The sequence below is a fragment of the Bombina bombina genome, chromosome 1 (genome assembly GCF_027579735.1).
Source record: "Bombina bombina isolate aBomBom1 chromosome 1, aBomBom1.pri, whole genome shotgun sequence".
Lineage (NCBI taxonomy): Eukaryota > Metazoa > Chordata > Amphibia > Anura > Bombinatoridae > Bombina > Bombina bombina.
The window spans coordinates 1,468,154,443-1,468,177,697 of NC_069499.1; the positions used below are offsets into that span (position 1 = coordinate 1,468,154,443).

The 23,255-nt window shown below is 38.5% G+C and overlaps 1 protein-coding gene across 3 annotated transcripts in view; it reads right to left on the reverse strand.

The window, feature by feature from the left end:
• The window catches only part of CEP131 (centrosomal protein 131), a 245,043-nt gene that overhangs the window by 197,929 nt on the left and 23,859 nt on the right, over positions 1-23,255 (reverse strand). For all 3 annotated transcript variants that reach the window (XM_053706713.1, XM_053706721.1, XM_053706704.1), the window contains exons 2-9: positions 17,988-18,160; positions 14,924-15,006; positions 8,293-8,407; positions 7,844-7,965; positions 7,472-7,585; positions 6,502-6,654; positions 6,195-6,312; positions 1,017-1,133 (exon numbers count right to left, since the gene is read on the reverse strand). In XM_053706713.1, coding sequence (XP_053562688.1) covers positions 1,017-1,133; positions 6,195-6,312; positions 6,502-6,654; positions 7,472-7,585; positions 7,844-7,965; positions 8,293-8,407; positions 14,924-15,006; positions 17,988-18,155 — 990 coding nt within the window. In that variant the 5' untranslated portion in view covers positions 18,156-18,160. The remainder of the gene's footprint in view (positions 1-1,016; positions 1,134-6,194; positions 6,313-6,501; positions 6,655-7,471; positions 7,586-7,843; positions 7,966-8,292; positions 8,408-14,923; positions 15,007-17,987; positions 18,161-23,255) is intronic.

Sequence of the window (23,255 nt, forward strand, 5' to 3'; positions counted from 1 at the left end):
ATGCAAATGGAGAGAGATGCGGGGGAAAGTAACACAGCCATGTATTATATGTATATAGGAGTATCAATACTGCCCCCCACTTCTAGGTAATATTGAGAGCTAGAATTCAAACAGTCCTCTGAGTTACTAACTAGGTCTCTCCCCGTGACAGATTTACTTGTAGTATCTGAAGGGCAAGAAGGTAAAATGGCGGTTTTGCGCCCCTTCAGAAAACGGACGAGGAGGCTTTTTTACGTTGCCATGGTGCCTTTGTATGACAGAATCTCTGTAGTAACATATTTTACTGGAGTGGTCACTCCTGTTATAGATAGAAGAGGAGGTGTACTTGCAATATTGGAGCACTCTGTAGCACTGTGCTCCAGTCCCCAAGGCAAGTTGTCGTCTTGAAATCTGCAACGGATCTCTCCTTCTCATGTCACAAAATGATATTCAGAGTGATGTTGATCGACTCAGCTATTTCCCAGATATAAAGTGGAGCTCAATAAGCTAAATACAAAGCCATTCTTAAAAGTTAAACATTGGAGCTCCAGCACCATGCGTCTGCTCTTAACTTGAGATGGCTCCGCCCCCCCTTTAACTTTTGATGCAATTTTTTAAATAATTTTTATCAGACTGTGTTGTTATGAGTAACTGTACTATTAAATGTGTTTTTTGCAACTTTTTTTGTCTCACATAACTGTTAACCATACTCTGAATTCGCGCTAATCCAACGCATGTTGAATTTGATCGTGCTCAAGCGAAAGCGGTTACTTTTAACTCATATGTGCGCTATTTCTGTTGCGCACAAAAAGATGAGAAAATCCAATATTGCCACTCGTAATCTCGCCCTATGTGACCAAAGCTCAAATAAAAGCCTTCAAAAAGGTTGGTCACCCTTCGTTATTATTTTTCTCATTTATTTCTGGAGCGCCAACAGATTCCGCAGCGCTTAATCCTTAACTATTTATGTTGCTTAGTAAACCTTTATTCTCCAGGTCTAGAAGGTGGCCTGTTTCACTGCTTATCTAATTTAATACCTGAATGGCGGCCCGTCTTGCCTGCCGTGCTTTCTCCTCCCGGATTCTTCTCCGCTCCTCCTCTTTGGCATAATGGGAGTTCAGAATATTTCCTTCCTCAGCATGCTGCTGCCGCTCCTTCATCAGACAGAGACACAAATGAATAATACAGCTATTTGTTCCTATAAGCAGGCCATTTTCATGCCCTTATTCAGCATCAGAAAATAAATTACTGCAACTTTAATATACTCAGGAAGAACTCCATTTCTGTAAAACATATCTACGTATATTCTTTAATAAAGTATAATCAGAGAACAAAGTAAATCTGATAGAAGTAAACTTGATTTTTTTTTTTTAATGTCATGCGCTATCTGAATGATTAAAGATTGTGACTTTTCTGTCCCTTCAATTTACGCTTTTTTACATGTTTATGCTTCTAGTTTCTTTTTAGTAATTTTTTTCTTTTGAAGGACATGAGGCATTTTACTAGTGTATGGCATTAGTCATAGCAGGCAATTTGAAATATGAATTCCTAAATATTTTGGTTGCTGGATTGTAAACATCAAAAGAAATTAATGTGTCATAGAAATATTAGAATATATTTATATATATATATATATATATATATATATTATATTTAGTTATAGTATATTTAATGAGCATGATGATTAAAAATTAACTTAGGTGTTTTTTAAAACCTATGTAATCCTTTCATGCCGGGGGGGGGGGGGGGGGCAGGTGCTTAGATCGGAACAAAAAAATAAAAACACACGATAGTTGATGTGATCACAAGGCTGGAATGGAATCATGTGGACTGCATATGCTGCTAGGCACGCCCCACAGTCAGATTCTTGCTTGCGTCAAAGGGGGAGGCTGCAGGATGCCATATAAGGTAAGACGTTCCATGCCGTTCTAAAAGCATTAAAGCTGTGTGAAACAGAATACTCATACATTTACCCTATACCTGTACAGGGTTGTTGTACCTGGTCATTTTATTTAGGGAGAGAGAGATTGGTAAAAAGAAAAAGCACAAATATATACTCATTTGACAAAAAAAAATCTTCACTATTCATTGCATTGATATAAAGCAGAAGTTTAATGCAACTTTTAGTTTGTGTTAAAGGTACAGCGTACTGTGATTTTTGTTTACAAATAGCTCCTTATCTTTTGTTATTTCACATTGCTGCTTTTCCCTGTTGTATCTCCACATATACTGGAAATTTCAGTAATTAACCCCTTAACTGCTGAACCATTTCCATCCCTGTGCTGAGCTGTTTTGGAGTCTTTAGATGCTTCTCACATTTAAAGGGACATTATATGGCTGGGTACATCTACAGTAGCAGGGTTACTACTTACCATGCTATTTTTCCCTCTTGTAACTGCAGCTCTCTTTAAAGCCGTTAACTTATTTTGCCTCATTACAGATTCCAGTTGGTAAAGCTCTGTATGTTTATACTGGGCGCTGCCATCTTGTAGCTGACGTATTGTTGCATACTGTGATAGGAGCAGTGCACTTTCACAGATCTGCTTTTTGACCGTCGTACCTTTCCCTTCAGTTTAGCTCACATAAGAGAGAGAAGGGTTATATAGTTTGTTAAATTTCTGCAGTTTTTTGCACAGTTTAGGTTAAATAACAAACATAAGCTCCAAGATGGTGGCATCCAGTTTGAAGATGCAGAGCTTCCATAATACTTGTAAAATTAGAGAAACACTCTGAAGAAAGCTTCAGGCAGAGGAAGAAACATAACACAATGAGTAGTAACCATTCTATTATAGTTGTACTCAGCAGTTTAATGTCCCTTTCAGGTCTGATATAGGCCATTTTCGGGGAGAAACCCACAAATATATTATTGTTTTCAGCAGACCTCAAAGATTCAAATGATAACATTATTTTATGCATATATCATGGCATGTAAAAACTCATCAAAATGTGGGGAAAATGCATATTTTCATTAAAAAAAAAAGAAGAAGGTTGTAAACAATTGTTTGTGTTTTTTTTATCTAAACACTTTAGTTAAAAGAAGACAGGGTAATCCTCAGATAAATAGGGACCTTAGAATAGAATTATATAACTATCATGTGCATAATGGGGCTCCTATGAGACTATACACAAATAAATGCACATTTATTTAAGCCAGGTGATCACTATTACTACGATGGGCACTTGGCGATTAAAACTTATATAGAAGCTTCATTTTAAAGTGGGTCTTATGGGATTTATAACAAGGCGTCATATCTACACCATATCTTATGATAGATTTTCCTGGTGACCGTCTTTCGAGCCTGAATTAAGGTATCAATGACCGACTCAGAGAAACCACGCTTTGATAAAATCAAGCGTTAAATCTCCAAGCAGTCAGAAGCAGGGAAATTAGATTTGGATGGTTGAAAGGACCCTGAAGTAGAAGGTCCTGCCTCAGCGGCAGAGTCCATGGTGGAAGGGATGACATGTCCACCAGATCTGCATACCAAATCCTGCGTGGCCACGTAGGTGCTATCAAAATCACTGAAGCTCTCTCCTGCTTGACCTTGGCAATCAGACGAGGGAGCAGAGGTAACGGTGGAAACACATAAGCCAGGTTGAAGGACCAAGGCGCTGCTAGATCTGGCCTGCGGAAGCTCATACCCTTGGACAGATGGACCCTAGATAGCCACCACAGAAGAGAATCCCTGGTCTCTTGATCCAGATTTAGTAGAGGGGACAAATCTGTGTAATCCCCATTCCACTGACTGAGCATGCAAAGTTGCAGCGGTCTGAGATGTAGGCGGGCAAACGGCACTATGTCCATTGCCGCTACCATTAAGCCGATTACTTCCATACACTGAGCCACTGAAGGGCGAGAAGTGGAATAAAGAACACGGCAGGAATTTAGAGGTTTTGACAACCTGGCCTCTGTCAGGTAAATCTTCATTTCTACAGAATGTATCAGAGTTCCTAGGAAGGAAACTCTTGTGAGAGGGGATAAAGAACTATTTTCTTCGTTCACCTTCCACCCATGAGACCTCAGGAATGCCAGAACAATGTCCGTATGGGACCTGGCGATTTGAAAAGTCGACGCCTGTATCAGAATGTCGTCTAGGTAAGGGGCTACTGCTATACCCCGCGGCCTTAGGACCCTAGAACCTTCGTAAAGATTCTTGGTGCCGTGGCTAACCCAAAGGGAAGAGCCACAAACTGGTAGTGCCTGTCTAGGAAGGCAAACCTGAGAAACCGATGATGATCTTTGTGTATCGGAATGTGAAGATAAGCATCCTTTAAGTCCACGGCAGTCATATATTGACCCTCCTGGATCATAGGTAGGATGGTTCGAATAGTCTCCATCTTGAAGGATGGGACCCTGAGAAATTTGTTTAAGATCTTGAGATCTAAGATTTGTCTGAAGGTTCCCTCTTTCTTGGGAACTACAAACAGATTTGAATAGAAGCCCTGCCCCTGTTCCTCCTTTGGAACTGGGTGGATCACTCCCATAACTAGGAGGTCTTGAACACAATGTAAGAATGCCTCTCTCTTTATCTGGTTTGCAGATAATTGTTAGAGATGAAATCTCCCTTTTGGGGAAGCTTTGAAATCCAGAAGATAACCCTGGGACACAATTTCCAACGCCCAGGGATCCTGGACATCTCTTGCCCAAGCCTGGGCGAAAAGAGAAAGTCTGCCCCCTACAAGATCCGTTTCCGGATCGGGGGCTGATCCTTCATGCTGTCTTAGAGGCAGCAGCCGTTTTTTTTGGCCTGCTTTCCCTTGTTCCAAGCCTGGTTAGGTCCCACATATCTCTTGATACTTCCTTTCTTGTCAAGAGCTGCAAGAGAATGACTGGGAGTGGCAGTTAGGGGAGGAGCTATATAGACAGCTCTGCTGTGGGTGTCCTCTTGCAGCTTCCTGTTGGGAAGGAGAATATCCCACAAGTAATGGATGAATCCGTGGACTGGATACACCTTACAAGAGAAATCAACATTTTATTACCTTATCTCTGCTATATCCCAATGGGAGTGTAATTTCTTCTGCTGGTTGTGTTTGCACAGTTTAGCTATAGCTTGGACCTACGGCCACAAACTTTCAGAATAGGTGGGGATACCACTGGCTAAATCAACTATTTAAAATGCCAATATAAGGGTAAAGGAGCTACTTGTAAGCAATTTAATACACTCCAGCAGGTAAAGTGGATCATTGGAAACAAATTAAAGGGGAGAACATTTTTGAGTCAACTGCCCCTTTAAGATCCTAGCCGATTCCTGTACTTCCGGTTCTTCAGGGTTGGCGATGTTGACCACTCTACCACCTCATATGTAGCGGTAAGTGTGGGGAAGGGGCACAATGAGCTCTTAAAGCCCAATGTTATCATCTGCACTATAGACAATGATGACTATGTTCTGTTATCCGCACTTAAAGGGGTAAGTACTGGTTATAGAAAAACTGTGCAAACAGATATACTAAAATGTTCAGTTTCCATTGTTCTCTCTAAGGGCCTGATAATCAAAAATCTTGCTAGCATGGACAGAAATCAAGTATACGCTCTGCTTTTTTTGTATGTTTATCTTCAGGCCCTAAGTATCGGTCTCATTATGTACACAATGAGAGATAAGATAAAGATGATTTTGTGTAAATATAGAAAGTAATGATATCTGGAATTCACATTCATTTTAAATTGTGCCACTGCTATAATAAGTAATTGTATACACATTTAGGGGAAACTAGTTTTACAGTACACTGTCCCTTTAACAACAAAAAATTGCATAATCTGTGAAAATGTCACATTCCAGTTAATGTAATGATAACCGTGGAAAGTTTTTAAAGGGACACTAAACTGAACGTTTAACTTTCAAAATTCAGATAGAGAATGCAGTTTAAAAAAAATAATTCTAATTTGCTTTCATTATCAAATTGCGTACACTCTTTCTGTATAAACACTTTCTAAAGAACCAGCTTCTACTGAGCATGTGCAAGAGTTTACAGTATATACATATATGAATCTATGATTTGCTGATGGCTGTTACATGATATGGGGGCAGGGAAATGGTAAAATTTTGAAATCTGCTCATCTGAAATTCAGAGTAACTGCTATTGCATTGTCTTTTTATTGTTGGTTATGCAATTCTACTGAATTTAATGGTCCTTTAAGGAAACATTGTAATCATCCTGCTCTGCTCTAGCGAAGAGGATAGGAGAATTAAGTTACGCGGAACATATCCAGTGTGTACCTCCTTTTTAGATGCAAGCAAGCGCCTCAAGGCTGCCTCTCCTGACTTCCGTCTCTTTTGATGGCTTCTGTACCAACGCTGGATGGTAATGGCAGCATTATTCACTTGCTGGATAAATCTGGTGGGGAGATATACTGTAAGTCCCTGGACAAACAATATTAATTTGTTATTTGTAAGGCTGAGAGTTGCGATCCTCATACACCTATTCATCTTTGTCATTACTACTATATCACGAGAAGTTTAACATTCTGCACTCAGTCTAAACATATGGAGTTGTTATTTTACAGAAGAGGATGGTGGTTCTGACCTCTCAGCCTCCTCAGCAGACACCTCTCTTCTCTTTGGTGGAGTGCACCCTCCTGCATTGTTTCTTCCCAGGTTGTTTGGGCTGGAGAAATTCTTCTGAGACTTCTGAAGGCTGCTCCCTGTATCTTCTCTACTGGGTAGTCTAAGGAGGTTACTAAGAAAACAGTGGAGACACAGTTCAAAAATATTATTCCCTAGGAATAAAACTAAAATGCCCCCCTTTACCACAATGATCTTTGATTATTCATTCTCATCCTCCCCTTCTCTCTATACAATCTACAAACCTTATAAACCTCCCCATTAACACTCTTGTAGCATCTTCCTTTGTGGCCTTCATAGCAGAGTCGGATAACCTATGTAGCTGGTGTGCTAAGATATATGGGGCGTTGGAGATATAGAACTGCAATATTGACACTAGCCAACATTTTAAAACATCTCTTCCAGACTTGAAGGAGCATCCAAACATTTAGCAGACAGGTTTAATGAGATGAGTTGTAGTTATCTTACGCATTACAGACTATACAAGCCTTAATTATTATTAAGCTTTTGATTTGTTAGGTCAGCCGTATATATTTAAGACAGTACTTTGATATTATATCTACAAATTGAATAGTGAATAATGTACTATAAAAGTATATAAATTGCCGAGCATTGTACTTCAAAATTTGTACGCTGACCATTTTTCAACAAAGTTTATACAAAAAAAAAAAAAAACTAAACATACATTCTATGCGGTACATATTCTAAGAAAGATCTAAAAGTGTGCTGTGATCAGACAAATGAGGAAATAACTTTTGAGCATAGATGTCCCAGGTATAGTCACCTTTAACCACTTGGTTGCCACAGTACTGACAAACTATTAAGTAAAATGAATTGCTGAACAATTTGATAGCCAAAGATTTATCCATAACAACCACCAACATGCAACTTAACATTTTGGGAGCTCCCTTCATACAGTCTTTAATTATTACTTGAGTGATGGTGGCCTCTGATTTGAGCTCTTGTTGCTCAGTCCTCTCTCTCCGTGTGAATAGTTGTTATGTACCATTGTGGTCACGGTGTTGCCAACGGCTCCTTTATTGCTCCTGTGTAAACGGGCAAGAGTAAGTGAAGGAGTCAGAAAAATAAGCAGCTTAACGCAAAAAAAATAAAATAAAAATAATAATAATTCTGATTTACAAACACATGATGAAGCTGCTTAATGTTCAGTTATACAAACTAGACAGGCAGAATCACGTTCACAATAACATTTCTGGCTTTTTACTGGTATTCTGCGAAAGCTAAACCGTTAGGATTAGAAGTCACCAAAAACAGCTACATACAATAGCACATATTAAGTTTACCTGTTATTGGCTGGAAAGCTGGGCGCCAGGGCAGGTGCATCTCTCCTACGCATGCCCATGCTTTGACCTGAGCTGGCACTGCGGGCACTAGATGGTACTGGGAACACACGAGAATGGTCATCCTAAATGTGACAACAAAAACAAGATCTTATCAATGTTTTGTCAGTCTATTGAGTGATGGAAGAAATATGGTGAAACCCCATTTAAGACAAAGCAGAACTGCTTAAATTGCCATTATAGTGTTAAAATTGCATGCTGCTAGTCCCAAGCAGAAACTGATGCTGATCTACCCAGCGTCAGTAGTCACTAGTCGGGGGTTAAACACATAGCATTACAGCATCGCTAGCGTTAGAATTACATGCTACAATGGATTAGAGAATTTCATTTTAACGCTATAATGACCCTTTAAGTCATATGTTGCTTTACTAACCCAGAAACCATTCCCATACCAGTGTATTCCAAGTGGTTTTCTTCTCAGGGGAAGTTTTTGCCAGACCAGCCAGCTTTCTCCTCCCACTGGAGCTGCTATCGAAAAAGGCCAGGAAATCATCTGGTGAATCCACACTGGCTCAAAAAGAATAGAAAATAAGATGAGTGTTTAAAGGGACAGCAAACACCTTGTGATTTTTATATAAATTGTTTAGTTATGCATAATGAAACAACTTTACACTATATTTTCATTGATTATTTTGCCGACTTTTCATATAATTTAGCAATTTCTAATTCTAAGAACTTGGAATGCAACTGCTGACTTATCAAGTCTAACCCTGCTACATATCTTATTATTATTATACTTTATTTATTAAGCGCCAACATATTCCGCAGCGCTGTCCATAGATACAATTCATTTAAATAAAATAATACAAGACTTGTAAGAGACAGGACAAAATTTACAAACACATACAGGAGGGATTGAGGGCCCTATTCCCGTGGGAACTTACAATCTAGAAGGGTAGGAGGTTGAGAAACAGGAGGCGAGGACTACAAGATTGAGAAGGATGTTATTACAGAGTTAGATGAGGAAAATGTTAGGTAAGTCAAATTAATTTATTATTGAGTTGGGTGGTAGGCTTCCCTGAACAGAAAAGTCTTCAGGGAACATTTAAAGGAAGAAAGATTAGGGCAAAGCCTGACAGCACGAGGAAGAGTGTTCCAGAGGGTAGGTGCTACGACAGAAGTCCTGCAGTCTAGCATGAGAGGAGGTAATAGTTGCGGATGCAAGGAGCAGGTCATTGTTGGATCTTAGTGGGTGGGCTGGAGTATACTAGTTTATTAGAGAGGATAGGTAGAGGGGTGCGGCGTTGGTGAGAGCTTTGTATGTAAGGGTGAGAATTTTGAATTTGATTCTGCTGTGAATGGGGAGCCAATGAAGGGACTCAAAGAGAGGTGCAGCAGATACAGATCGACAGGAAAGGTGGATCAGCCTGGCAGAGGCATTTAGGATGGATTGAAGGGGGGAGAGGCGGGAAAGAGGAAGGCCAGTACGTAGGTTATTGCAGTAGTCAAGTAGGGAGATAACAAGGGAGTGGATTATTTGCTTTGTGGTGTCAGCGCTCAGAAAAGGGCGAATTTTGGAAATATTGCGTAGATGATTGTGGCAGGATGTAGAAAGTGTTTGGATATGGGGGACAAAGGATAGGTTTGAGTCAAGTGTGACTCAGAGGCAGCGGACTTGGGGCGATGGGGAAATGGTGATGCCGTCAACAGGGATAGAGAAGTCAGAAGTTGGCGTAGAGCTTGAGGGGGGGGGATAAAGAAGGAGCTCAGTCTTGGACAAGTTAATCTTTAGGTGGTGAGAGGCCATCCAGGAAGAAATCCCAGATAAGCAGTTGCTGACATGAGAGAGAGGACAGAGGGAAAGAGAGCAGGGGTGGAGAGGTAGATCTGGGTGTCATCAGCATAGATGTGATGTCTCTAAGTGGCTTTAGCTGTAAAACAATTCACTTTATACTGTTTTTATGAACGTGACTAGCCTTGTTGTCTGTGGACTAAAGCCCAGATTGGCTGCTCCAAATAAGGCAAATTGTGGGTGTAAAAAATTATGTTAATTTGTTTTAAAAATGTTAATACTTGGCTGACATGTTGTTCTATAGCAACAACAGAAATGCCTTGTAATGACAAGGTGTTTACTGTCCCTTTAACACACAGCAGTGATAGCACTACATAAGATCAAGTTATCTAGAGGCTCAAAAGCACTGCTGGAAGCTCCTCAGCACAGTCTACAGTTGCAGAGATGCAATACAAGGGGTTAAAGGGACATACATTCCATAAGCATAGCATTTAGGTTATTCCCCACTTCCCTCTATCTTTCACTACATTCCAGTGCTGATGCTTTTTCACATGTGCAGCAACTCTCCTTCAGATACCTGCAGTGTAACTTAGGTTCCATAATGGCAGCACAAATGATTAGAAGGAGGCGCATGAAATGTATTTAGCGTTTAGGGTCCCTTTAAATTAGTCAGACTACTGTTATAAGGGATAAAGAGCGAGGCACAGCAGTGCTATATGTTGAGACAGGTAGTGCTGTATGTAGTTAGACTATCAGAGAAGTGCTTATGGGAGTAAGCTTCATGAAAAGAGGTTATATGTGTCAACAGACATAAATGGTGCATGAAAATAAACTTGCCGAAAGAGACTTAAAGGGACAGTCTAGTGAAAATTAAACGTTCATGAGTCAGATAGGGCATGTCATTTTAAACAACTTTACATTTTACTTTATCATCAAATTAGCTTTGTTCTCTTGGAATTCTTAGTTGAAAGCTAAACATAGGTAGGCTCATATGCTAATTTCTAAGACCCTGAAGGCCACCTTTTATCTGAATGCATTTGACAGTTTTTCACAGCTAGAGGGCTTTAATTTATGTGTGCCATATAGATAATATTGTGCTCACGCCAGTGGAGTTACTTAAGAGAGGGCACCGATTGGCTAAAATGCAAGTCGGTCAAAAGAACTGAAATAAGGGGGCAGTCTGCAGAGGCTTAGAAACAAGGTAATCACAGAGATAAAAAGTGTATTAATATAACAGTGTTGGTTATGCAAAACTGGGTAATGGGTAATAAAGGGATTATCTATCTTTTTAAACAATAAACATTCTGGAGTAGACTGTCCCTTTAACAGTGCTGTGTGGGGTTAAATGGTCAGATATTTATCAGTGCTACTTGTGGTTATAACCGTAAGGAAAACATTGGACGTTTAACTTTATGAGGCTATAAAGCTGCCAAGTATGAGGGTAAATCAGAGAGAAGAGATACCCTGCTTGCAGAACATGCCTGCATGGGGTTAACCTGATGTTAATTCATTTCAGTATGGGGTTAAGTAAGGTAACTGAGGTAAAGCAGTGGTAAAACGGTTCCCTCTGTTTCAGATGCTAGCTCTGCAATCACAGCAAAGCTACATGAGGGTAACCCACAGAATGGTCTCTCAGTGCTTGTTAAACCCATGCATTACAGCACTGGCACCTCTAGCAGCACGAAGATTAACACTCAGACTAATTGTACCCCATACAGAGGTGCTCTACCTCAGTCTAAGTGGTGCTTTGTCTAAGCGTCAGCAAGAGGGCACCATGGTGTGTGTGTCACCCCCTCAGTTTGTTAACCCTGTGCCACACAGCACACGTTGCATGGGAATTACTTACTGAAAAAGGAATACAATAAATGCCATTAGCTCATTAGGCACAGACAGCAGTGTTGCATGGAGATAAAGTAGCAAAGCGTAGTTTCAAATCTCAGCAAAAACAAACAAAATAAATCTATCATGCAAATGAAAGAGGAGTAATTTCGCAATGTAGATGTGTAAAAAGAAAAGCATTTTATTATTGCACTGATAACTGCATATAACTTTGTGTTCAACCCCTGCAAAATGGTTAAATTCAACCTTAGAGCATAAATGCACTGCTGGAAGCTAGCTGAACAAATCTGATAGGCCAATAACAAGAGGAATGTGTGTAGCCACCAATCACCAGCTAGCACCCATCAGTGCATCGCTGGTCCTGAGCCTACCTAGGTATGCTTTTCCAAGAAAATCAAGTCAATAATACAACAGAAGTAAATTAAGAAGTCTTAAAAAGCATGTTCTACCAAAATCACAAAAATGTCATTTTAGCTTTCAGCTCCCTTTAATTCCGCATAAAATATTTAATAGTGTATAGTAAGAGATAACAAATTTGCAATATTTAATTATTTTATCTCCTTCTTGTGAAATGCAACTCTGTGTTTTTATAACACCACTCTCAGAGGGGCCGGAGTCATTCACAAATTGACCCTGTAACATTCTACACTGTGATTGTTGTGCTCATTTATAATCTGTCCCTAGTTTTGCATAAATGACCACAGGGATAAGATACACAGCTTGAAATGCTTAGAAAACATGAATTATATCCTGCAGTAATTGTTAATATATTACACACATATAAAAATAACTTTAATGACCCTCTCTCTATATTTGCATACAGGATATGTAGTGAAATAAGCATAGTCTGCTCTCTCTGCCATCCAGCTGCTGCTCCCTAGGGCTATGAAGGGATAGATGTTCAACTCTCCCCCACTGACGGAATTTAACAGCTGTTCCCCTGGGGATGATGGGGCTGAGTTAGTCTTTGTCTAGTCCTGTGGTTTATCCCCTTTCAGTTCTCCAAAAACTTCCCAATCTTTGTAATGGAAAACTAAGCAACGCATAAAGAATAGGGGGGGAATCTCCAGACTTTATCTCACTCCCAAAATCTCAGCATATGTTGTTCCCTATACAAAGAAACAAGAACTATTTAAAAGATGTAGATCACATTACATGCACTGCATGCAGACACCTCTTTCTAAGTCTCATATCACTAACATGATCAAAGCTTCAGGAATCTCACAGCTTACTGATTTATGCATAAATACTATTCTAAAAGAGCACATAGCCTAGAAGCCTAACTATGCTGTATGCTACATGGTTATTGTAGTACCTGTAGCTCATTTCTGCCTGTCTCTAACTGACCAAATGAACGGAGATTGAAAATATTCAAGAAAGTTTTCAAAGGGTAAATCCATGGACTGCAAAGCATTGCAGATGTTACTAACAAAATTAGAGTTGTAATGATTTTTTTTTTTTTAAAAAACCCAAACAAACAAAAAACATTCATGCGGTTTACAGATCTTTTGTAATACAGTGCTCGATTGTTGATCTTAACTATGCATATCTAAAAATGAATTTGATTCCCTGTGCTACTAAATATGAAAACAATAATGTAATGTACCTGCACTGATATCAGGTATGTGTTTGTCTTTAAATCCTATTATGTTGTCTGAATGTTTTATGGTGTGTTTAAAACTTATATTGATTTGGACAATGTTTGTGGTAAAATACACCAGAAAGATACAATATAATCAACCCGATGCTTTATGCCGTGAGACATTGTTTGTGAATAGCGGTCTGAACATTTACTCCCTCTGTGTAAAAATTAGTAAAATGACTTCTGACTTTACGATCATTGTTCCTATATGCAGAACAATATGGTGTAGTTTTGTGCAGCTGCTCCAACGCTGTGGGATAAAACTAAGCTCAGCTGCTCTGCCTGTCTCAGCAAGTTAAAGGGACAGTATACACCAATCTTCATATAACTGCATGTAATAGACACTACTATAAAGAAGAATATGCACAGATACGGATATAAAAATCCAGTATAAAACTGTTTAAAAACTTACTTAGAAGCTTCCAGTTTAGCTCTGTTTGAAAGGTTACTGGAACACCCACTGCAAGTGGGAAATATCAGACACTCCCCCCTCCCCCTTCTTTTGCATATGAAAAGACCCTTTACACAAACAGAAGCAAGCTGGAGTAGGTATACATCAGTATTCTCCTAAAACTTTGAGGCTTGGTTAGGAGTCTGAAAATCAGAGCAATGTTATTTAAAAATAAGCAAAACTATACTTTTAAAAATAACTTTATGGACTATATAAATAGATCATCTACAAAACATTTATGCAAAGAAAAAAAAAGGAGTGTATAAGGGACATTGTTCTGTAATTAACTGTTCATAAATAGCAACTTTACCTTTATTTTGAAAAAAATTGCTTTTGCCACATATACTGAAAATGTCAATACTGTAGTACTGCTTATATAAAAGCTATGTAAACAAGACTGCAGCAGAAATCAACCTTTCAGTGGGGGTTGAAGAGAGAGCCCAGCCCATTTGAACAGTGTTCCTGTTGCAGCCTTGAACACAAAAGAATATCAGCTGCTTGTCTGAGTACATTATAAATTTAAAAGGGATATTTAACAGTAAATACATGCTGTTTACAATGATGTATTCAAAGCAAATATTAGTCTGATCATAATATGCAGATTTACTTTTTAAAAGTTAGATTAGTTGCTTAACTATTAAAGAAATAAGCGTAAAGTTTTAGTTTCTATTAATTTGTCGGCACCACCATGTTGACCCTAGTTTTCCTTATTTAACTTTCTGCTAAACACAACTAAGGACATATTCATGTGTGCAAATAATGGCTGTGTGGAATAGTGTATAAACATTAAACAGACTTAAAGGGCCACTAAAGCCAAAATCTTTCTTTCATGATTCAGATAGAGAATAGAAATTTAAACAACATTACAATTTACTTCTATTATTTATTTTGCTTAATTTTTTAGATATCCTTAGTTGAAGAAAAAGCAATGTTCATGGTGAGCCAATCACACAAGGCTTCTATGTGCAGCAACCAATCAGCAGCTACTGAGCATATCTAGATATGCTTTTCAACAAAGAATAACAACAAAATAAAACATAATAGATAATATAAGTAAATTAGAAAGATGTTTAAAATTGCATTCTCTTTCTAAATCATGAAAGAAAAAAATGTAGGTTTCATGTCCCTTTAACACCTGTTTACTTTACTTTAACATTGCTGTCTACACTGCCATTTATTGCACACTTTATCTGTCCACAATTGTCTTCAGCAAAATAGATAAGACAATTGCAAAATCCACAGCTCTAAGAGTTAAATTACAGGAAACATAGACAAATCAAACTGCATTGGTGTTTTTATTATTACTTCCCATTTTTTTACTGTTACAATTTCAAAGTGTTTAATGTCCCTTTACAATACCTGAATGTGGAGCTGTTGGTTTGGGTCACCTGAGTGGTGCTGTTGGACCTGCGGAGGTTGTTGACAGCTCTGGATGAATCGGTCTATATTAAGAACATAGAAAACAGCTGTTGTTGGAATCCCAATACACAGACATGTGGACAGGTTAGAGGTTCACAATGCTCAGAAATTAAAGATACACAAGTGGAACACAGAATGCAGGAGATGTAAAAAGGTAAAACAACCCCAGTGATCAGGATTAGGTGAGAGACTCAGAATAGCTAAAAGGAATAATAGTGACACAGATAAATATAGGAGGTGGGCACAATGCCAAGTGATCAGAGGACAATAGTAGGACACTGTAATTCATATAGAACAGGATAGGCAACTAGATTAGCTGCAGTCCTCAGTAACTGAGAAGTGCATGTGACTCAGTGATCAGGTAAAGTGATAATAAAGAATCCAGAGATCAGAAAAGTTGAGTTGGACAGGATCCCCAGATCTGGATCCATAACAGAATCCAAGGAAGAGGACAGTTAACCCATTTTTTTTCTTTCATAATTCAGATAGAGCATGCAATTTTAACCAACTTTCTAATTTACTCCAATTATCATTTTTTCTTCGTTCTCCTGGTATCTTTATTTTGACAAAGCAGGAATGTAGTAAGCTTATGAGCCAATGTTCTAAAATAAGTTGTCTACCACGTAGGAATGTGTCTACCACATCACTTCCGGTGACGTGAATCAGCTGCTTGAGGTTTGTGGCGCTCACTGCGCATGCGCTAAAGGCACAACCGCTTTAAAACAGCTGATTTACACGGGTCGAGGAAATATATGGCACCACATTCCTGAGCGCACGTTACTGGTTGCAAAATCAGACGGAAGAAGCTGTCATCGGATTTTGTAACCAGAAAGTGCACTAGACGTGTCGCAGAATCTGTACACCACCACACAACGGCTGCAACGACTTGCACAGCTATTAACCCCTTATACTCAGTCAACAAGTTCAGCCAGTCCAAGGGGTTAACAGCTGTGCAAGTCATTGCTGCCGTTGTGTGGTGGTGTACAGATTCTGCGACACATCTGGCGCACTTTCTGGTTACAAAATCCGATGACAGCTTCTTCCGTCTGATTTTGCAACCAGTAACGTGCGCTCAGGAATGTGGTGCCATATATTTCCTCAACCCGAGTAAATCAGCTGTTTTAAGGAGGTTGGGCCTCTAGCGCATGCGCAGTGAGCGCCACAAACCTCCAGCAGCTGAATGTGTCCACCGGAAGTGACGTGGTGGACACATTCCTATGGTAGACAACTTATTTTAGAAGGCAAACAAACGACCAGGCAGGACTACAAGGCATTACATGAAATCAAGGTGCGTGCTTTATTGGAAACGATTTAAAAACATCCATAACAGAGCCTGACAGCTCCAAGACAAAGTGTCTTACGCGTTTCGGCTTAGATTAGCCTTACTTATTTTAGAACACCGGCCCATCTTTGGTTGAGCATCTGGGTAGCGCTTGCTGAACTAAAAATGGGCAGGCAGAACTAAGAATAATTGATAATAGGAGTAAATTAGAAAGCTGCTTAAAATTGCATGCTCTGAGTCATGAAAGAAAAAAAAATTGGGTTCAGTATCCCTTTAAGCACAGGACATATTTGAACAAGTGAATAGGACATATGATCCAATCGCTAGAATAGGAGAGGGAGGATCAAAATAAGTGACAGTGGTGAAGGGTTCACTGACATTCACAAGTGACAAGTGTACATAATAACCAAGAGGGACATGTGTACCTAGTAAAAGAGAGTTCCACAGATCCAGTAATCAGGTTAGGTGAAGCACACAGTACCCAATAACCAGAGTATGTGATAAGTGCATAATTTCCAATAATCAGGAAAGGTGAGATGTGAGTGTAATTCAATAATCCAGGAAGGGAACCGAGTCACTGGTTACATCACAATGACAAGAATACATGACTGGGGCACAGGATTCAGTGACCAGGTGAACGATCAAGACAAAAAGAAAATATGTGTAAAGGAACCAGTTATCAGGACATATAGATACAACATGTGAGCCATTGTGATAGAGAGTTGAGGATGAAATGATCAAAATAACATTAGTATAAGTGATTGATACACCGGGTCATCAAGTCAGGACATGAACTAATGGAAAAGTGAGTAGAACATATTGATCACAATAGACCACTGGTTTTCAAAACTGTCCTCAGGCATCCCTAACAGGGCAGATTTTCAGGATTACCTTGGGTAAGAGCAGGTAAAATAACCAGGTTTACTAATCAGCTGATATTTCCTCTGTACTCTAGTTCAGATATTCTCAAAATCTGGTCTGTTAGGGAGGACTGATTTGAAAACCAGTGCGATAGATAACAGAGGCACATGGTCCAAAAGAGGTGGGAGGGACACATAGTACAGAGATTGGAAAAGGATCTAGTATTTAAATGATATAGAGAATCAGAGGACATCGTGATGGGGAAAGGTAAGACATGGACATAACTGAGTGATGAAGATCGGGTACAGAGAACAGATCCAACAATCACAAAAGCGGAGACCTGCACAGTACCCATGGTAAGGGGATATGAGAGGGGATACAGTGAGTCAGATAAATAAGGGTTGGAAAAGAGCTAATGATAAGAATACAAATATTTAAGAGAGGCACTACCATGAATTAAACGGTAGGAATGTAACTAGTAAGAATGACAGAAGCGAGAAGTAATTGGTGCAGAGAGAAGTGCATCAAACATTATCCAGGAATCAAGTGTTTTGTGGATAGGATCCAGTCCAGTGGATGGATGATAGAGATGCAGGATACAATGATCAGGAGAGAAGAGAGAGAGAGAAGCACAGAATCCAGTACTTAGAATAGATGAGATTGTTATAGGACCCAGTAATTAGATGCAGAACACAAACAAGTTTACATTAGCATAGGTATGACATGTACATAAGGTCCAGTGACAGGCAAATAGAACACACAATGCAGCATTTACACACAAATGATGGGGAGCACAAGGTTGAAGAGATGAGGGAGCACAAGACAACATGGTTGTATGCTATAGGAGGGCCATTTTCTCACCAAAGAGTTCCCTTTATTCCTGCTCTCATCGATAACAGAGACAGAGCGTGAGAAGAGCTTGGCATTGCCTGCACTGCTTGGACGTCGTGTCACAGAAAGCTGGGAGCCAGTTAGAGCAAGCTCACCATTGTCTGTCCCACCCTGATGAGCACCAGCTAAACTCTGCATTGCACCTGTGAGAAGACAACAAAGTAATATCCAAATATAGCTTAGTGTTGACATTTTATAAAAGATTCTGTATTAATATAGCTATCAAGGACTGTTAACATGGGGAAGTTTAAAAGGGACTGTAAAGTCAAAATTTAACTTTAATGATTCAGATAGAGCATGCAATTTCAAACAACTTTCCAATTTACTTTGTTTTGCAATATTGTATAACAAACCTACAAATAAATGTTGCAAAACACTGCTGCCATAGCATACTAAAGACATGTGCACACTCCGTAGCTCTTATGAGCCTACCTAGTTGTACTCTTTAGTAAAAAAGATACCAAAAGAACAAAGCAAATCTGATAACAGAATGAAATTGGAAAGGTGTTTAAAATTGCATGCTCTATCCGTATCATGAAAGTTTAATTTCGACTTTACGGTCCCTTTAAAGGGATACTAAACCCAATTTTCTTTCTTTCATGATTCAGATAGAGCATGCCATTTTAAGCAACTTTCTAATTTACTCCTATTATCAATTTTTTCTTCATTCTCTTGCTATATCCATTTAAAAAGCAGGAATGTAAATCTTAGCAGCCAGCCTATTTTAGGTTCAGCACCATGGATAGCGCTTGGTTATTGGTGGATGACATTTAGCTACCAATCAGCAAGCATAACCCAGGTTCTCAACCAAAAATGGTCCAGCTCCTATGCATCACATTCATGCTTTTTAAATAAAGATAGCAAGAGAATGAAGTAAAAATTAATAATAGGAGTAAAATTAGAAAGTTGCTTGAAATGGCATGCTCTATCTGAATCATGAAAGAAAAAAAAAAAATTGGGTTTAGTGTCCCTTTAAATATACCCTGCCTACCTAGTTTTACTCTTCAATAAAAGAATACAACATTTGTAACAATGTCATTCCTATAGTTCTTAAAGTGAATGTAAACTTGCCAGCATTAGGTAACGTTATAGCATAGATTTTACAAAATAAGGCAGACTTTAGTTTTTTAACATTATGTATATTTATCAAGTAACCAGTATGGCGGGCGGAGGAATGGCGGTAATCGTTAGAGCCTAAAAAGGTAGAATTTGGAATAAATATACAAAATGTTAAAAAATTATGAATTAAAGTCTGCCTTATTTTGTAAAATCTATGCTATGACGTTACCTAATACGAGCAAGTTTACATTCACTTTAAACGGACAGTCTGGTCAAAATTAAACTTTCTTGATTCAGATAGGGCATGCAATGTAAACAACTTTCCGATTTACTTTTAGCATTAAATTTGCTTTGTTCTCTTGTTATTATTTATTGAAAGCTGAACCTTGGTAGGCTTATATGTTAATTTCTAAGCCTTTAAAGGCCGCCTCTTATCTCAGTGCATTTTAACAGTTCTTAACAGTTATACAGCACTAGTTCATGTATGTCATATGGATACAACTGTGCTCACTCCCGTGGAGTTATTTATGAGTCTGCACTGATTGGCTAAAATGCAAGTCTGTCAAAAGAACTGAAATAAGGGTGCAGTCTGCAGAGGCTTAGATACAAGGTAATTACAGAGGTAAAAAGTGTATTTATATAACTGTGTTGGTTATGCAAAACTGGGAATGGGCAATAAAGGGATTATCTATCTTTTTAAACAATACAAATTCTGGAGTAGACTGTCCCTTTAAATGGATTGGATAGAGCTTGACATTTTAAGAACAACTTTCTAAATGACTTCTATTATCAATGTTGCTGTTTTCTTGGCATCCTTTGTAAAAGAAGAATAGTAGGTGAGCTAAGGAGCGAGTATGTGTCTTTAGCCAGCTGGCAGCAGTGTTTGCAACAGTGTTTATAGTGATGTTATACATAGCATCTTTGTAATGCCTGGAACTATCAGCCTACCTAGGTTTACCTTTGAACAAAGGATGCCAGGCAAACAAAGAAAATGTGCTAATAGAAGTAAACCGGAATATCTAAATCATGAATGTTTAATTTTAACATGCTGTCCCCTTTTTAATCCTTTAGCAGCTAAATGAAATATTACCCACACAGAAAGCGTTGCCTGACTCAGTCGTGCAATCATGCCTGTTGCATCACTAATAGACACTGCTGGTGTTAATATTCGACAGGCTGACAGCCATTCAAATAATCACTGAAACCAACCTGCAGTTTAAATGCTGTCACATTTTTATTTGATCCTCACCAAACTACAACAGCTGAAGGTCAATTTATGGCTCCCCCTTGAGAATATTTGGTTATGACTCTAAAACAAAAGTAATGATTCCAAAGTCATAGCTCAAGCTAAGAAGATAATATGATACAAAAACTGCTAGGATTACTTTCAGAAAAAGCATAATGTAATATAAATATTTTCTGGACTTGAACTAAATACAAGCATTATAACATACCTTGTTAAAGGGACATTTAACACTTTGAGATGGTAATATAAAATGATAAATTGTATATAATAAAACAACTCTGCAATATACTTTCATTATTTATTTCGTCTTCTTTGCCTGTAATTCCATTATGAAATTGTGAGCTTTTCAGTTCCTGTTAGAAATGGAAGTGCAGAACACTGTTAAATCCAGCACAACCATTGGCTGCACACTCTAATGACTTATGTATAACTGTCTCTAATTGGCCACAGCAGAGAAGGTAGCACAAGTTACAACATGGCAGCACCCAGTGTTTTATAGACACTAAAACTTTACACTTATTTTGTCACTTTTTAAACAACTAATGAAACTTTAAAGATACATCTACATGTTAGTCATGGACTTATCTTTTCTTTGAATGCATCATTCTATCAAGCATGTATTTAGTGTTTAATGCCCCTTTAATTAAAGGACTGGTCAATAAAGTGGATTTGCATAATCAACAAATGCAAAGCACTTAGTCTGGACTTCAAATAAGTAGTAGATTGTTTTTTTGACAAATTTCAAAGTTATGTCTATTTCCACTCCCCCGTGTCATGTGACAGCCATGAGCCAATCACACTTGCATATACATATATTCTGTCAGTTCTTGCACATGCTCAGTAGGAGCTGGTGACTCAAGTGTAATTATAAAAATAATTTTGTTAATGGAAGTAAATTGGAAAGATGTTTAAAATGTCATACTCTGTGAATCATGCAAGTTTAATTTTGACTCGAGTGTCCCTTTAAATGTTTTTTTCTGTAATGTTTACAACTCTTCAACAATGTATAAATAGTTGGTGCTCAACTAAAAATAATACATAGAAATATAGATATTGACGGCAGATAAGAGCCATAGGCCCAGCAAGTCTGCCCGATATTACCTAATAGTATAAACTTATCTAGTTTGTAGGATAGCCTTATGCTTGTCCCATGCATTTTTAAAGTCCCCCACAGTGTTTGTTGCTACTACCTCTTGAGGAAGTTTATTCCATAAATCAATCAATCTTTCTGTAAAGAAGTGCTTCCTCAAATTACTCCTGAATCTACTACCCTTTAGCTTGAGCTCATGACCCCTTGTTCTTGAATTTTCCATTTTATGTAAAATACCCACAGCCTCAGTTTTACTAAACCCTTTAATGTACTTGAAAGTTGCTATCATATCACCTCTTTCCCTTCTCTCCTCTAAGCTAAACATATTTAGGTCATTGAGCCTATCCTGGTAAGTTTTATTTTTTAGACCATGTACCATTTTGGTAGCCCTCCTTTGCACAGATTCAAGTTTGTTAATATCCTTCTGAAGATATGGCCTCCAGAACTGCACACAATACTCAAGATGAGGCCTAACTAATGATCTATAAAGTGGCATAAGAACCTTAATATTTCTGCTGCAAATACCTCTACCAATACATCCAAGCATTCTGCTAGCCTTACTCGCTGCATTATTACATTGTTTACTAAGTTTTAAATCATCTGAAATAATAATTCCCAAGTCCTGTTCCTCATCTGTAACAGTCAGTAAAGTGTCATTGAGTCTGTAATTAACATTTGGATTTTTCTTCCCTAAATGCATTATTTTACACTTTGCTGTGTTAAACTTTAGATCCCAGTCGTTTGTCCAATCCTCCAATTGTTGTATATCACTTCTCATTTTGTCTACCCCCCCTGGAACATCCACTCTGTTACAAATTTTTGTATCATCTGCAAAGAGACATACTTTCCCCTGTAGCCCTTTGCTGATATCGCAGATAAATATGTTAAACAAAACAGGCCCCAGAACTGACCCCTGAGGAACACCACTAGTAACAGCCCCCTCTGCTGAATGAACTCCATTTACTAAGACACTTTGTTTTCTCTCCTTAAGCCAGCAATACATAGTGGTATATATACCACTATGTATACTGTCCTTAAACCAATACAAATACATAGTGGAAATGTATCCAATACTAATTTATAAGCATCTTTACTATAAACATAATCAGATGGGGGTATTGTGGATATATTTGCAAAGCTGCATGTTAAGTCAATGACAATGTGCAGCCACCAATCAGCAGCTGGCTCCCAGTAATGCATTACTGCTCCCGAGTCCAACTAGGTATGCTTTTCAACAAAGGATATCAAAAGAATGAGGCAAATTATATAATATAAGTAAATTGAAAAGTTATTTAAAACTGCATGCTCTACCTAAATCAATAACATTTAATTTGGATTTCACTGTCCCTTTAAAGGGACATTAAAGTGAAAGTTAATAATGTTTTAATAAAAAATGTTAATATATTATTTTTTTTACTAACTTTTTATTGAGCCGTTTGTGTCCAGACTCCTCCCATCTCATTCTTCCTGCTTTCTCAGTCTTTACGTATAGAGCGGTCCCACCAGCTCTATACGTATCATCTATGCGCGTTCAGAACGATCCGTACCGTTTGCGCATGCGCGATTTAAGAATGCGACCCGCAATGTGCATGCGATTGACTAATCTGCTCGGCTCCAATTCGCAGGCGTTTCCCTCAGCCCGAATCGGTCACGAGCATTGTGAAATCGGATATGCTTGTTACAAGGAACGCATGCGCAGATGGGCCGATAAATGCGCAGATGGGCCAATGTTAAAATTGACGTAATGTCACGGCCACCTAACAGCCAGGCTTTCAATTGGAAGAAAGAATTACGTAATAAGGAAGTAGGAATATGCAAGAAAAACGGGTTGATATTGCCGAAT